The following is a 15,445-nucleotide window of genomic DNA, read 5'->3' on the forward strand; positions in this document are numbered from 1 at the left end:
GTCAAGACCAAGACCAGTGCATGTCCCCACACTTATGATAAAATGTGGAATATGCATATGATTGGCACTTCTCTTGTATGATCAACTAAACTGGCTCTAATTTCATCCGAGACTGCTTGTCCTCCTCCTCCTCCCCCTCCTCCCCCTCCTCCTCCCCCCTCCTCCCCCTCCCCCCAGAGTTTTGCAGTGACAGTTCAACAAATCTGACTCATGTGTCAAAACAGGGAATAGTGTTTATAGTTTAGTGAAATGTGTGTGCTTTTTGATAAATGGCGTTATGGTTTTGAAATTTTAGTTCAAAAGCCTGGTTATAGTGTTTAAGCAATCGAGAAAAACTGTAAAGTAGAAGCTAATTTGCACTGCTCTTGATAGGTTGTGCTGGTCATTATGGAAATTATTTGCTGCATATATGTCCTTAAATTTGTGCGTTTGAATAAAAAATGTATATATATATATATATATATATATATATATATATATATATATATATATATATATATATATATATATATATATATATATATATATATATATACATACCCCTAACCCTAACCCTAACCCTAACCCTATGCAGGAAATGGGCTTCAGGTGCCGCATTCCCCAGGTCAAGCCACTTGGGGCTACAGAGAAGCAGCACTGGACTGTTGCTCAGTGGTCCAAAGTACTTTTTTCGGAAGTCATTCGGAGGATCATTCGGAAATCAAGGTGCCAGAGTCTGGAGGAAGACTGGGGAGAAGGAAATGCCAAAATGCCTGAAGTCCAGTGTCAAATACCCACAGTCAGTGATGGTCTGGGGTGCCATGTCAGCTGCTGGTGTTGGTCCACTGTGTTTTATCAAGGGTAGGGTCAATGCAGCTAGCTATCAGGAGATTTTGGAGTACTTCATGCTTCCATCTGCTGAAAAGCTTTATGGAGATGAAGATTTCGTTTTTTCAGCACGACCTGGCACCTGCTCACAGTACCAAAACCACTGGTAAATGGTTTACTGACCATGGTATTACTGTGCTCAATTGGCCTGCCAACTCTCCTGACCTGAACCCCATAGAGAATCTGTGGGATATTGTGAGGAGAAAGTTGAGAGACGCAAGACCCAACACTCTGGATGAGCTTAAGGCCGCTATCGAAGCATCCTGGGCCTCCATAACACCTCAGCAGTGCCACAGGCTGATCGCCTCCATGCCACACCGCATTGAAGCAGTCATTTCTACAAAAGGATTCCCGACCAAGTATTGAGTGCATAACTGAACATAATTATTTGAAGGTTGACTTTTTTTGTATTAAAAATACTTTTCTTTTATTGGTTGGATGAAATATGCTAATTTTTCTTGTGATTTTTGGGTTTTCATGAGCTGTATGCCAAAATCATCAGTATTAAAACAATAGAAGACCTGGAATATTTCAGTTGGTGTGCAATAAATCTAAAATTTATGAAAGTTTAATTTTTATCATTACATTATGGAAAATAATGAACTTTTATCACATATGCTAATTTTTTGAGAAGGACCTGTATATATTCAGCATGGTCTATTTAAAATGTAAAAATGTAATCAGTTATCCACTGCAATATTTTGGATGTAAATGTATGACATTTGTAAGAACTAGCAAATAGTTAGGGTTAGGGTTGCTTTTATCTTCTCTGCATTTAACTAAGAGTAATTTTATGTATTCCTTAAAAAATGTTTTTTTTCTCTCTCTCCTCAGTTTGATGTCTGGTTTGGCAGCACTAGATGCTAAATGTTCCAGTAGACTGGGCATCATGACAATTTCTTATTATTTGTGGACCACCTTTGTGGCTGTAGTGGTGGGCATTGTCATGGTCATCATCATCCACCCGGGTGGAGCTGCCCAGAAGGAGGACTCTGAGGACAGCGGGAAGCCCATCATGAGCTCAGCTGATGCTCTACTGGACCTTATCCGGTAAGTCTGTGCTATTGTGTATCTGTTATCAACATAAAAAAAAGGTATTTTCCTTAAATCAGTGATCCATTAAGGTTTGGTTTATTTTTCCTAGCTTTATAAGTCACATTACCTTTTACATAATCAGATATTAGAAACATTCATACATCACATCAGCCTATTGCACATTCGCTAGAGAAATATGCTGTTATTTCTCTCATGTTTTCAGTGATAGAATATTAAGAGTTCCAGACACATTCTCAACTGCTGAGGCTTTGAACTGCCTGTTAATGAGTACAGCTCATGATAAGCCAGTTAGTGTTTGCCTGAGTAAATGAGGACGAAGTTTACCCCAGTGACATTTGTGTCGCTGTTCCAGTTGGTCAGTGGAACAGTTAGTCAGGAACTTTTCACAAACCGGTAAAGTGTCTAAAGGGCTGCAGAAAACCCATGTACAGATTAACATTATTTTTCACAAACCTTTGACTATATGGAGGTTATGTAGGCCTCATAGGTCATCAGTAGTTAGTAAGTTAATTAGTTAGTTTGATCATTAGTTTGTTTATATAGAAGAAGGGAAAGACAGCTCCAGATCTTGACATTCCTGCCACCATGTCTGACTATTTATTGTAGTTAGTTAGCTAGTTAGTTAGTTAGATCCAGATCCTGACATAGCTTCCACTATTGGTTGGTTAGTTATTTAGTTAGTTGTTTGGTGGGGTAGTCAGTCAGTCAGTCAATTCACATGGAGTCTTTAAGAGGGCAAAGAGTCCAATTTCCTGCATTCCTTCCACCAGATAGATTGACATTCTTTCCACCATGCTAGAGATCAGTTCGTTTTTCTCAATTACTAAAACACTAAAACCCACTGGCTGAACAAAGTTCTCAGTTGCCTGAACTCATTAAGCTAATTGTGCAGTCTGTTGTCAATACCTTAAACCATTTCACACAATTTGCACATCTCACTTAGACTTTTCAGCAAAACTAAACATCCTCATTCTCAAAACGCATTCTGCATTTTAATGCACGTCATTCATACGAGTAAACAAAAGTGGCAACAGTCAAATACAAATGAAGAACACAATGTCATTGATTGAACACAAGCACTCAAAACTGATTTAACCTGTTTCAACTGATGAGACACAACCAATATAAGTACAGTGCATTGTAGGCTGTATACTGTACAATTAACAAATTGTATTGCCCTGAACATTGTGCTGAACAGTACTGACTGCTCAATAGATTTTACTGTTTGCAGGTTCATATCAACAAAGAACAAGAATTACAGTATCACCAAGGGCAAGTTTGTGAGACGTTAGGGTACAGTACCGTAAAAATCAGCCCGATCTAATGGAAATGCATATCTATAGCATGAATTGTATTTATTGTGCGATTTAGATTTTAAGTTTTTATGTGCATATGTTACACAGTTTTGTATTATACACACTTTATAAAGTGTTATGTGTATGTACTCCACACAACTAAGCCTACCCAATGGGGTGACAATGCAAATCATATGCACGTGGCTTATAAATCATGCAATAGTTTTTCCAATTGCTAACACACAATTTTGAAAACAAGGCTGGTTTTATCAAAATACTTAACACAATTCACAAAACCACACACCCAAACTGCAAAATACCTCATATATCTTGCAAAATAAAGCACTGCAACCAATAATAGCATTATGAAAATCAAACTTTTGCATGAAATTTCAACACTTCATTCATATTACCAGATTTTTGTCTGACCAAATACACACTGAGCATAATGAAAAACACTCTCATCTTTAGTATGCTTTGCCATAATACTAAAATTTGTTGTTCAAATTGTAGAAAATTCTTCAGATTGTTCACATGCACAGAAATATTTGCAGATATACACAAATGCTGTTGAACATGACGTGTCAAAGGTCACAGATGTTTTTCAAAGAACTAGGTAAATAAAGGGAGTTTTTACACTGGCTGTTTATTTCAGAACAGGGCAGAGTTCGTATGAACAATTGGTACAGTTTTTCTCGATTGCTTAAACACTATAACCAGGCTTTTGAACTAAAATTTCAAAACCATAACGCCATTTATCAAAAAGCACACCCATATCACTAAACTATAAACACTATTCCCTGTTTTGACACGAGTCAGATTTGTTGAACTGTCACTGCAAAACTCTACACACAAATCCCTTAATTTCTCATTGCCTAGACCATGTGGTCATTTAGAAAGCACTAACATTCAATATTGTTCACTCAAGTCAGCATAGTTTCAGCTCAATTAGCACACAATTACCCAGGTGAAAACACTCAGAGTCAACATTGAACACACATCAATCAGAACTTTCAAGATACATAAAAGTGGTAAGGAGGAAAACAAAAAAAAGGAGGAAAACAAGCAGTCTTGGATGAAATTAGAGCCAGTTTAGTTGATCATACGAGAGAAGTGCCAATCATATGCATATTCCACATTTTATCATAAGTGTGGGGACATACACTGGTCTTGGTCTTGACTCGGTCTCGGCCTGTCTTGGTCTTGGTCTTGGTCTTGACTCGGTCTCGGCCCTTCAAAGTCTTGGTCTTGGTCTTGGTCTTGTCTTGGTCTCGGCCCTTCAAAGTCTTGGACTTGTCTTGGTCTCGGTTTAGGTGGTCTTGACTACAACACTTGTGGAAAGTGTATGATCGAGAACCTTGATGCTTGTTCACCTCGTCCAGGCCATGTGTCAGTAGATGCGTGCCAGGGGTGGATCAGGCATGCAAGAGGATTTTACCCCCGCTGCCAGGCTAGGGCTAATATAGCCTGTGATGTGGATGAGATTCTCTGGCCTGACCCAGACCGAAGATGGGAGGCTGAGGCGGAATACATTTTTTTTTTTTTTTTTTTTACTGTGTAGTATGAATGAATGAATAAAAATGTGCCAATGTATCCATTGGTTGTGTCTTTTGTTCATCATGTGAAAAGGTTTGTGAGGAGGGGAACCACAAGTAACATAACTTACCAGTTTTTGAAATGTTGTTTTGAATTTATTGCACCAGTGTGTTAGACTATGTTGTAGTGTGTGTGATTTTGAGGGCTTGTGTGTCTTGTCTGAGGGCAAAGTTTGGTTTTTCAGCAAGAGTGAATGGTTTTGAGTGTAGAGCTTCATTTTGACCTGAAAATAGGTTGTTTGGGAAACTGGGTGAGACGTTATGGATTTGTGTTTATAGTTTTGAGAATATGAGGCATAGTTTCAAGAAATGTATTTAAGCAATCGAGAAAAACTGTAATATGAAAGCGGTCATGCAGACCTGAGAGCACACCAGTACCACATCATACCTGGAGGAGGTCCCTATTCCACCAGTAGGAATATAGTGCGGCCCCTTTAAGAGAGGCGTTCCTGTCGGTATTTTGTGTGTGTGTGCCATGTGCCACCATTCACACGAACAGTATGAGAAACACGGAGGTGGGAGCGCTCTTGTTCAGAAAAGTAACCTGCGTATTCTTTTTAGCCGATTGTAGGCTAATGTAGGCTATTTAGTTCAAGAAAACACATGTACTGTAAGTGGTGTGATTGTGTTAAAGATTTACCTCGGATATGATCGAAAGTGAGCTTCAGTGAATCGTGTTTGGGCTGCAGAGAATGTGCTCAGTGAAAAAACGCACCTTTCTTGCAGAAAATATGGTAGCTTATGTAAGCTGTAACTGCACTTGTTTCAGAGTAATGTTATTGTTAATCCTTTTTTCTCCCATTAATGTTTGCTGCTCCATCCTTTATATCTATGGCTGATCTTAATTTCTGAAACTACGGGCAATGGATCAAATAGAAAATGTGTGCGTTAATAAAATGAGTGCCTTTAAAATGAATTTGCGTTAAACGTGTTATTATTTAACAGCGTTATTTTTTAACATTTTTAATTAATTAAATTTATGAAAAATGAGAACCATAATGTATGGGCGGAACAGCACTTCGGAGAGTACTTCGACTCGGCGCAGTACAAAGTCACACCTGAAATATCCTCCCTCACATCTCCCCCTCCCTCTCTCATTTCTGTCAATAGGGGGGAGGGAGAGATGTGAGGGAGGATTTTTCAGCCGGGAGTCGAAGTACTCTCACAAGTGCTATTCCGCCATACATTATAGTTCTCCTTTTTAATCCGCTTAGAAAAGCGCCACGTTTTATTTTGTCATCATACTTGATCGTTCAACTATTCGTGTAACTGTATTTAAATAGGGAAAACGTGGTTTCCACCGCAGGAACTTTACCAAGGAACCAGGAACTTTGGGGTGGTACTCGGTGTGTTTTGACCGTAGGAACCAGGGTCTAAATGAAGTTCCGGGTAAATATTTCCCCCTCCAAACGGCCCTGCTCGCGAGGTAGTACTTTTTCAAAGTTCAGGAATTTTCGAGGGCGGGACTTGGGCGCTGAACATGCTGATTGGTTGAGCTCACGCAACATTTTATTTCAACCGGCATTTTTAAAAGTCTTTTGCGAGGTTCATTCTGCGTTCAGTAAATATCAGTCTTGCTCTCTGTCTGATGGCGCGCGTTCATCTCAGCCATCTCACGTTCAATGTCCGTAATAGCTGATAATAATATACATTGTCATTTTAAATCTAGCTTTACAAGCTTTCTGAATATGCTGCTCTTTTCTGTCGTTGTTAATTACCTCTTTAGTAAACCTATACATAACCAGCAAAAGCAGCACAGCTTGAATCTCTTCCATACTCGTTATTCATTTTTTTACAGTCTATTTTTCACCATGTAAACGACCTGACCGATTACTTTTAAGTGTGCGTCCTTACATGACGTGACACTCATGTTGACAAGAGAGGAAAGTTCATTTTTCTGAGGGGTAAAATTTTTATTTCGTAAGGTATGAAGATAATGTTGGAATAATGACACAGCGTACATTGCCCCAGGCAGTTTTTACTTTAACTGCGCCTGACAGAAGAATTTTTTTTTTTTTTCTGAGATGATTATTACACTTTAAACAAATAAAAAGCTTATATAATACTGTATTAGTCCCGGTGGCCGTTAAGAGTTGCTATGGCTACAGTAAACACATTCCAGCTGCTGGAGAAAACAGCGGCGACATTTTTGATGCGGCAGACAAACTGCATGTCACAAAATGATTGCGATTGAAAGTCATCACATGTAAACACCAGATCGGTTTAGATAACGTCTCATGTAAACAGTCCACTAAATCTTTCAATCGGAATGACAAAAAAAGTGTGCTTGTAAAGGTGGATATAGTATCGCGCAAAAATGATTACTGTCCGTCACTGACTTGGAGGAGAAACTGTGCGCAGTCCTACATCAACGGACTAATTTGCCTAATCTTCACGGAACTTTAGATTGCGGTGGAAACGCAGACAGTTGCAGGTCTGGGGGGAGAAAAGTTCCTGTAAAAAAGTTCCTGGTACAAATTGTTCCGGGTAATTCTGGTGGAAACGGGGCTATAGTGAATGAACTGGGCTTAGTGGGCTAAGCTAAATTCTATCAGATCGTCACCGCGCATCAGAGCGAATGAGTGCACGCATTGAGACGAGAGAGGTATGTATCAACTCGTTTTAGTTAAGGGAATAACATAGTTTAATATGAAAACCGGTGAAGTATCCCTTTAACCATTAACCAGTGAGGTGTTTGGCTAGGTGGCACATGTGTTTGCCAATTAGCTCGTGTAGTTTTGAATGGCAGTGTTTTGAAATGGCAAACAAGTGACTTTATGTCTTATGCAGGAAACCATGTTCAGTGCATTTAGAAAAGAGACATTTTAAATTGCAAAATGTGTGTAAAGCAGAAAATGTGTTTAGACTTTAGGAGACTTGAGTAGAGATTTTGCTCTGTGTGTGTCAGTTTGAATAATTGTGCTGTGTATGTAATTTTAGTGTGTTATTAATTAGAAAAAACTGTCAATACAAAATGTGTTAGTTAGTTAGTTAGTTAGTTAGTTAGTTAGTTAGTTAGTTAGTTAGTTAGTTAGTTAGTTAGTTAGTTAGTTAGTTAGTTAGTTAGTTAGTTAGTTGGTTAGTTAGTTGGTTAGTTAGTTGGTTGGTTAGTTAGTTAGTTAGTTAGTTAGTTAGTTAGTTAGTTAGTTAGTTGGTGGATTAGTCAGTTAGTCAGTCAGTCAGTCAGTCATCAGTCAGTCAGTCAGTTAGTTAATTCGCATGGTGTCCTCAAGAGAGGAAATTAGCATCATGTTTTGTGGGTTAGTCAGTCAGTCAGTCAGTCTAACGCTATTTCACGACCAATTCTTACATATTTGAACAAAGTTCAAATTCATAAGATATTTGCTAAATTAGCTAGCCTGGATGCCAGCCGGACTTAGCCCCGCCCACAACATTTTTAGGTCGGGCAGTTCGGTCTGGCCTTGCTCCATAGAGGAGTAATTATCCCCGAACAGAAACTGTTCGGACCAATGAAATTATCAGAGCGGGCTTTAGACGATGACGGACAGAAGATAAACAGTAACGTAATAATGCACGTCATCAAAGGGGCTTGGATTATATTTTTTCGAATCCTAAACGGAGAGCTTGTTTATACACATTCACCTTCCCAATTTCTCTCAGAAATGATGATCATGTCGGGTAAGTACTCTGTGTATCATTAAATTATTTAATTTTTTTACAACACCGGCAAAGATTGTGTATTCCAGCTTGATTTCAGCGTGCGTGCAGACAGGGTTGCCAAGTTTTTACAACAAAACCCGTCAACTACTAGCCCTAAACAATAGCTTCTCGGGGGGTTCTCCGGGGGGAAAAATGGTGTTTTGGGGGTAAAATATGTGTTATTTTGGCAAGGTTGCCTGCTAAAATTCGCACTCATGTGTCTATATATCACATAATAGTCGCTTCAACCCGCGGACATAGAAAACAACCCGCAGGGAAAAAAACGCGGACTTGGCAACACAGTGCAGTTGAACAGTTGAGCTATGTTGACATTTGACAATGCGTTGCTTCGTTGCTCTGATTGGTTGTAGGTCTATCCAATTGAGGTCTTTCCTGGTTCGGTTGAAACACGCCCCATAATCACAGCCCAATGGAGCAGTTTCAGACTCTTATTCTGACTAGAATTGAGTATGACCACGTCAGGCTATAAATTAATCACCTCGTAAAATAAATACGAATTACTGTGAGATCGGGTTGGTCAGTTAGTTTATATAGGTCCTCAAGAGGGGAAGACCACCCCAATCCTTCCATAATGCTTGCTTATTGAACGTATTTTGTCATTTAGTTAGTTACTGGTATGTCATAAAGTTTCTGAATGCCAGTTGGCTATGATGTACTTTATCTTAGGTGTACTCTAACCACCTAGGGGACAGATGACAATATAACTGCCATACCACTTCCAAATTGTGTGCTAGATTCTTTATTGTTTCCCTTCCTTGGCTGCACAGCTTCAAGCCATTGCTCCCACGTTACTTTTTGCTGTAATAAGGTTTATTATCGACCAACAGGGAGTCACTTCAGACAAAGCAGAGGAAGTCCACTACCAAAAACATACACACATTTTATACCTTAATAATCATGCTTTAAAAGTTAAACTCATAAAGGCTTGACTTGTCAGTATATTCTAGTGTTAATCACGGAAATCTAGTCTTTAATCGTGTGAGATGCATATACAGGTGCTGGTCATATAATTACAATATCTTCAAAAAGATGATTTATTTCACTAATTCCATTCAAAAAGTGAAACTTGTATATTATATTAATACATTACACACCGACTGATATATTTCAAATGTTTCTTTATTTTAATTTTGATGATTCGAACTGACAACATTGAAAATCGCAACATTGTGAAAAGGTTCATTATTGAAGAAACCTTGTGCCACACTCTAATCAGCTAATTAACTCAAAACACCTGCAAAGGCCTTTACATGGTCTCTCACCCTGCGTCCCAATTCGCATACTATCCATCCTAAATAGTACTCGAAAATAGAATTAGTATGTCCCAAATCGTAGTATGTTGAAAAGAGTATTCCAAAGATTCCCGGATGGTTTACTATTTCCGGTCCGAATTCACAGTATGGATCGATGGGCACTCTAACGGCTGATATTACCCACAACCCATTGCGAGTTGGACGAGGATTCGATTAGAACTACAAACGCGGATAAAAAGTGTTAAAAAACTACAAACATGACGGATGTGCGAGTTCGACGGTTAAGCATGCGGTTAAGTAGAGAAGTTTAGATAAAGGGGTTTGAGTGACCCTATCAATATTTAACCTGACAAAAATATATTTATTCAGTGTTGTCCACATTATAATTCACATGCAGCAGCATTATGAACTTTTGTAATGACACGTTTGGCCATTAACTTTTTAATGCATCATTATATTTAAACTGCAAACACATGAGGAGAGTCTCTGCATTAAAGACCCACACATGGAAGATCAACGAGCGGCTACATTTCTCTCCGATACGGTAGGAGATTAAACTGAATGTGGAGGATTTGAACTGTGACGAATCTGACGATGATTGTAAGAGCAGATAAACGGTGACGGGATGCACGTAACTAAGCGACAGAGTCCGTTAAAGATGGCGAAGTAGTATGTCCCGAAGCTTGCATACTTTTCTGCTATACACTCAAAAGTATATACTTTTTCTTCACAAAAAGAGTACATACTTTTAGGACGTAGTATAAGTAGGCGAATTGGGACGCAGCATCAGTCTAGTTCTGTAGGCTACACAATCATGGGGAAGACTGCTGACTTGACCGTTGTCAAAAAGACAGCTATTGACACCTTGCACAAGGAGGGCAAGACACAAATGGTCATTGCAAATGAGGCTGGCTGTTCACAACGCTCTGTGTCCAAGCACATTAAAAAAAGATGAAGGGAAGGAAAAGAAGTGGTAGAAAAAAATGTACAAGCAATAAGGATAACCGCACCCTGGAGAGGATTGTGAAACAAAACCCATTCAAAAATGTGGGGGAGATTCACAAAGAGTGGACTGCAGCTGGAGTCAGTGCTTCAAGAACCACTATGCACAGGTGTATGCAAGACATGAATTTCAGCTGTCGCATTGCTTGTGTTAAGCCACTCTTGAACAACTGACAGCATCAGAAGCATCTTGTCTAGGCTAAAGACAAAAAGGGCTGGACTGCTGCTGAGTGGTGCAAAGTTATGTTCTCTGTTTAGCATTTCCTTTAGAAATCAGTGTCCCAGAATCAGGAGGAAGAGAGGAGAGGCACAATCCACATTGCTTGAAGTCCAGTGTAAAGTTTCCACAGTCAGTGATGGTTTGGGGTGCCATGTCATCTGCTGGTGTTGGTCCTGTGTTTTGTGAGGTCCAAGGTCAACACAGCCGTATACCAGGAAATTTTAGAGCATGTCATGCTTCCTGCTGCTGAATAACTTTATGGAGATGCAGATTTCATTTTCCAACAGGACTTGGCATCTGGTTAGTACCTGGTTTAAGGACCATGGTATCCCTGTTTTTAATTGGCCAGCAAACTCGCCTGACCTTAACCCCATAGAAAATCTATGGAGTATTTTGAAGAGAAAGATGCGATATGCCAGACCCAACAATGCAGAAGAGCTGAAGGCCATTATCAGAGCAATCTGGGCTCTCATAACACCTGAGCAGTGTCATAGACTGATCGACTCCATGCCACGCCACATTGCAGTAATTCAGGCAAAACTAAGGAGCCCCAACTAAGTATTGAGATACAGAATTTGAGATTTTCCTAAGTGGTCAGTTATAATCATCAAATTGAAAAGAAATAAACATTAGACATCTCAGCCTGTGTGTAATGAACGAATATAATAGACATGTTTTACTTTTTGAATGATATTCTAATTATATGACCAGCACCTGTATACAGAAAGTGTATGACCATGGCCTCTCAATTCTAACACTTTTGTTAAATTTCTTTCTTTCTGTTGTTTGAATGCACTCTTTTTCACCTCCCAACATGTACAGGACATATCAACATTTCACATTAAAAATAAACATAAAATAAGAATGAATCTAAACTAATAAATTCATTTTGAGAATTTCAGGTTACACTTTAATATAAAGTGTCCGTGTAATATAAAATATAAACTAACAACATGTATTTATTATAGGTTTAATGTCACGGTTAGTGTTTGTTTGGGAGTAAGATGTAATTATGCATAATTTATTGTTATTATTACAGTAAGTACTTATAACATTATGTTACAGAGATACTAAAATAAAATTTTACCGATTTCCATATCCATAACAGCACATCCATTACCACACATTTCATTCTCCAGCACAAAATTCCACTGCATTTGACATAGTATGTTAGTTAGTTGATGTGTAGTCCTTGTAGGTCAAGAGTGGAAAGACATATTTTAACATTCCTACCACCATGCTTGACTGTTAGTTAATTCTCACTATTCATACAGTAAAGAAAATTGTACCTTTACGTGTTCTATGCATAATAAATGTATTTCAGCCTGAATGTGTGTGGAGATGTTAGTGGCTTTGATGTTGAGGGATCAGGAGAGCTTAGACATGGCTCAGTTTAGGGTTGGCTGAGGAATAAGGAACAGGGAGTTTCTGCCCCACCTGTCACCTGGCTGTGTGACAGAGCATGACCCCGTGTCTTCGGAGTGTGTGGTGAAGACTGGAGCCTAAACTGATTACAGATCTGAGCCTGAGACCATATGGCCCCTATTAAGGTGAAAAATAGAGGAGGAAACTACATACAGCCAGAGGTTTAGCTCAATTTTTTAACAGCACATTTCATGATGAAGAAATCTTAGACAGGTAGACTAAGAGAGGTACCAAATTATCATGTGATGTTTGTAACCTCCAACTGTTTGGTTCGCTGTTTTCTGGGTCCCTCTGTGGTAATTAGACAGTGTGTTGATAAGCAAACTAAAACTTGGATTAGGATTACTTGACTGTGTGTCACAATGTACACTCTTTTGAAATGCACTTAATGGTGTTGGGAAGAACATACTTTTAAGCCATTATGCCAACATAAAATTACATTTTAACATCATAGATCACTGTCTGGTGTATGTGCTTCTAACTGTACTTATTTGCATTTACCTTAAATTATTTTATTATTTAATGTTTTAGGTTTATACATTTTAATTGCAATGACAATAAAAAGAAAAAAAAACATGACTGGTCAACTGCAAATGGCTGACTAGCTTAATCAGCAAAATGTTCATCCATTATAATAATAATAATAATCATCATAATAATAATTTGTTACATTTATATAGCGCATTTCTAGACACTCAAAGCACTTTACATATGGAAGGGGGAATGCATATGGCCTAGTTTCAGTACATTACAAATCAAAACGCCAGTCAATAATCTGTGTAATAAACATTAATATTCATTATAATGTTCATCAAACCTTTCTTTCCTCCATCAGCAACATGTTCCCAGCCAACTTGGTCCAAGCAACTTTTCAACAAGTGAGTTTTTATGATTTTCCATTAGTTTCATGCTGTGCCTCCAATGCTTGATCTGCATTCTTTCATCCAAAATCTATTGCATTCTTCTATTATAGTTCTATTATACATAGCCATTTTAGGTACACATGTTATTCATAGGCTGATATTACAATTTTTATGAGTGTTCATATCAGTCATTATTGTGCAGTTCATTCGCCCTACATACTGCTCAATATAATATTTATTGTTCTCAAAATTATATACATTTTTCATACTGAAAATTATAATGTTGTGATGGCTGAATTTTCTTTTGAAACTAAGGGCCAGATTTACTAACAGCTTGCAGCGTCAGCACACACACACTCTTTTGGTGTTAAACTACTGTCAGAATTTACAAGTAAAGACTCAATGAAAAATTAGCTAAAAACTGAAAAGTTCATTTTAAATCTGCATAAATAAATTATGCAAGGTGATTTACTAAGGTTTACACTAGTACATTTACTCGTGTTTGCTGCATTATTTACCGGCTGACGTCAGTAAATCATGCTCTGAACTTTACACTCCCCTTACACTCTCACGCAAATTTGTCCTGTTTGGTTAATCTGGCCCTACATTTTTTATTTATTTAGACAAAATGGATGTGTAATTGGAAATAATCCTGTATGTATACTGTATATTTGAAATTGCATTTTCATTGCTGTGAATTTGTTTTATATCCTACCTTAATTTTGAATTATAATTTAATTTTAGTATCGCACAAAAAGCATCCCTATCATGAAGCCTAGACCCACCATCAGTCAGGACATACAAGATGCCACCACCAGACGGAACTTCATTTACGGAATCCAGGATGACAACGGCACAGACATCCAGAACTTCTCCCTTGACCTGACGCCACCTCCCGACGTGGTCTTCCGATCACTCCCTGGCACCAGTGAAGGCATGAATGTCCTCGGTATCGTGATCTTCTCCGCTACTATGGGTGAGTGGGAGCATCAACATCTGGAATTCCACAGCTTAATCCAGTTTACTTCATAAATACTCAAGTATTCTCTTCATTTAGGCATCATGCTTGGAAGAATGGGACCGAATGGCAGCGCTCTCGTCAACTTCTGCCAGAGTCTGAATGAAGCTGTGCTGAAAATTGTGGCCATTGTTATATGGTAAAGACAAGCGTGATTCCAAAACTTATTTATGACAAAAAAACAAATAGCTGCTAAATAGAGAGTTTTGTAGTTGTCAAATGTTCTTCATGTTGGGTCATGCTCACCAAATTGTGCATGAAAATTAGATTTTTATTTTTATATAATTTTTGAGAAATTGTATTAAGCAATTTTATAGAGAATATCTCCCTGTCCTTTTAGCTTTGTATATTTGCAGAATGCTTTCATGCTCAAACAGCAACATTAAACAGTAAAGACAGTTGAAAATGTCAACAAAAAAAAGATTAGGTCACATTTAAATACTGAATGTTCACCCAGTATTTGCACCTACAGTACATATATATGCAAAAGTTGTGAATTTAGTGAATTCCCCCCTAAGAATGCTGTTTCTGATGCAACACTCCAGGTACTTCCCGTTTGGGATTGTGTTTCTGGTGGCTGGAAAGATTTTGGAAATGGACGACCCCTCAGCTATGGGGAAGAAACTGGGCTTCTATGCCATCACTGTGGTCATGGGGCTTGTGCTTCATGGCCTGTTCATCCTGCCTTCAATGTATTTCTTCATTACGAAAAAGAGCCCGATCGTCTACATCCGAGGGATTTTACAGGCCCTTCTCATCTCATTAGCTACTTCATCCAGGTAAGAGTCCCTTTATGCATATTCATATTTTGAGCTAGGCCATGCTAGATTTAAATGAAACACAATGGCCCTCATTTATCAATCTTGCGTAGAAACGGGCGTATATGTTGGCGTAAGATTATGCTTACACTCCTCTCATCGCCTGATTTATGAAACTGTGCGTACCTCTGCAATCCAGGTGTACGCAATACTTGCCCTTGATAAATGCTGCGGCTGAAAACAATCGTCGTTAGAATAACACGCCCCTATATATTTAAGTCTCCGCCTCCCCCACGCCCTCATTTTACGCCATGGACACACGGAAGACGGCAAAGAAGCAGAACTTCTCAGACGTGGAGATCGAGACCAGGTGGAAAAAAACGAAATCGTTTTATTTGGGAGTTTAAAGAGC

General features: G+C 38.6%; 1 protein-coding gene across 1 annotated transcript in view; it reads left to right on the forward strand.

The window, feature by feature from the left end:
• slc1a7a (solute carrier family 1 member 7a) overlaps nt 1-15,445 on the forward strand; it is a 59,935-nt gene that overhangs the window by 32,086 nt on the left and 12,404 nt on the right. Inside the window, exons 3-7 of the mRNA XM_067454218.1 lie at nt 1,702-1,917; nt 13,230-13,272; nt 14,002-14,233; nt 14,315-14,414; nt 14,821-15,054. Coding sequence (XP_067310319.1) covers nt 1,702-1,917; nt 13,230-13,272; nt 14,002-14,233; nt 14,315-14,414; nt 14,821-15,054 — 825 coding nt within the window. The remainder of the gene's footprint in view (nt 1-1,701; nt 1,918-13,229; nt 13,273-14,001; nt 14,234-14,314; nt 14,415-14,820; nt 15,055-15,445) is intronic.

This window comes from Pseudorasbora parva, chromosome 9, assembly GCF_024679245.1.
Source record: "Pseudorasbora parva isolate DD20220531a chromosome 9, ASM2467924v1, whole genome shotgun sequence".
Classification (NCBI taxonomy): domain Eukaryota; kingdom Metazoa; phylum Chordata; class Actinopteri; order Cypriniformes; family Gobionidae; genus Pseudorasbora; species Pseudorasbora parva.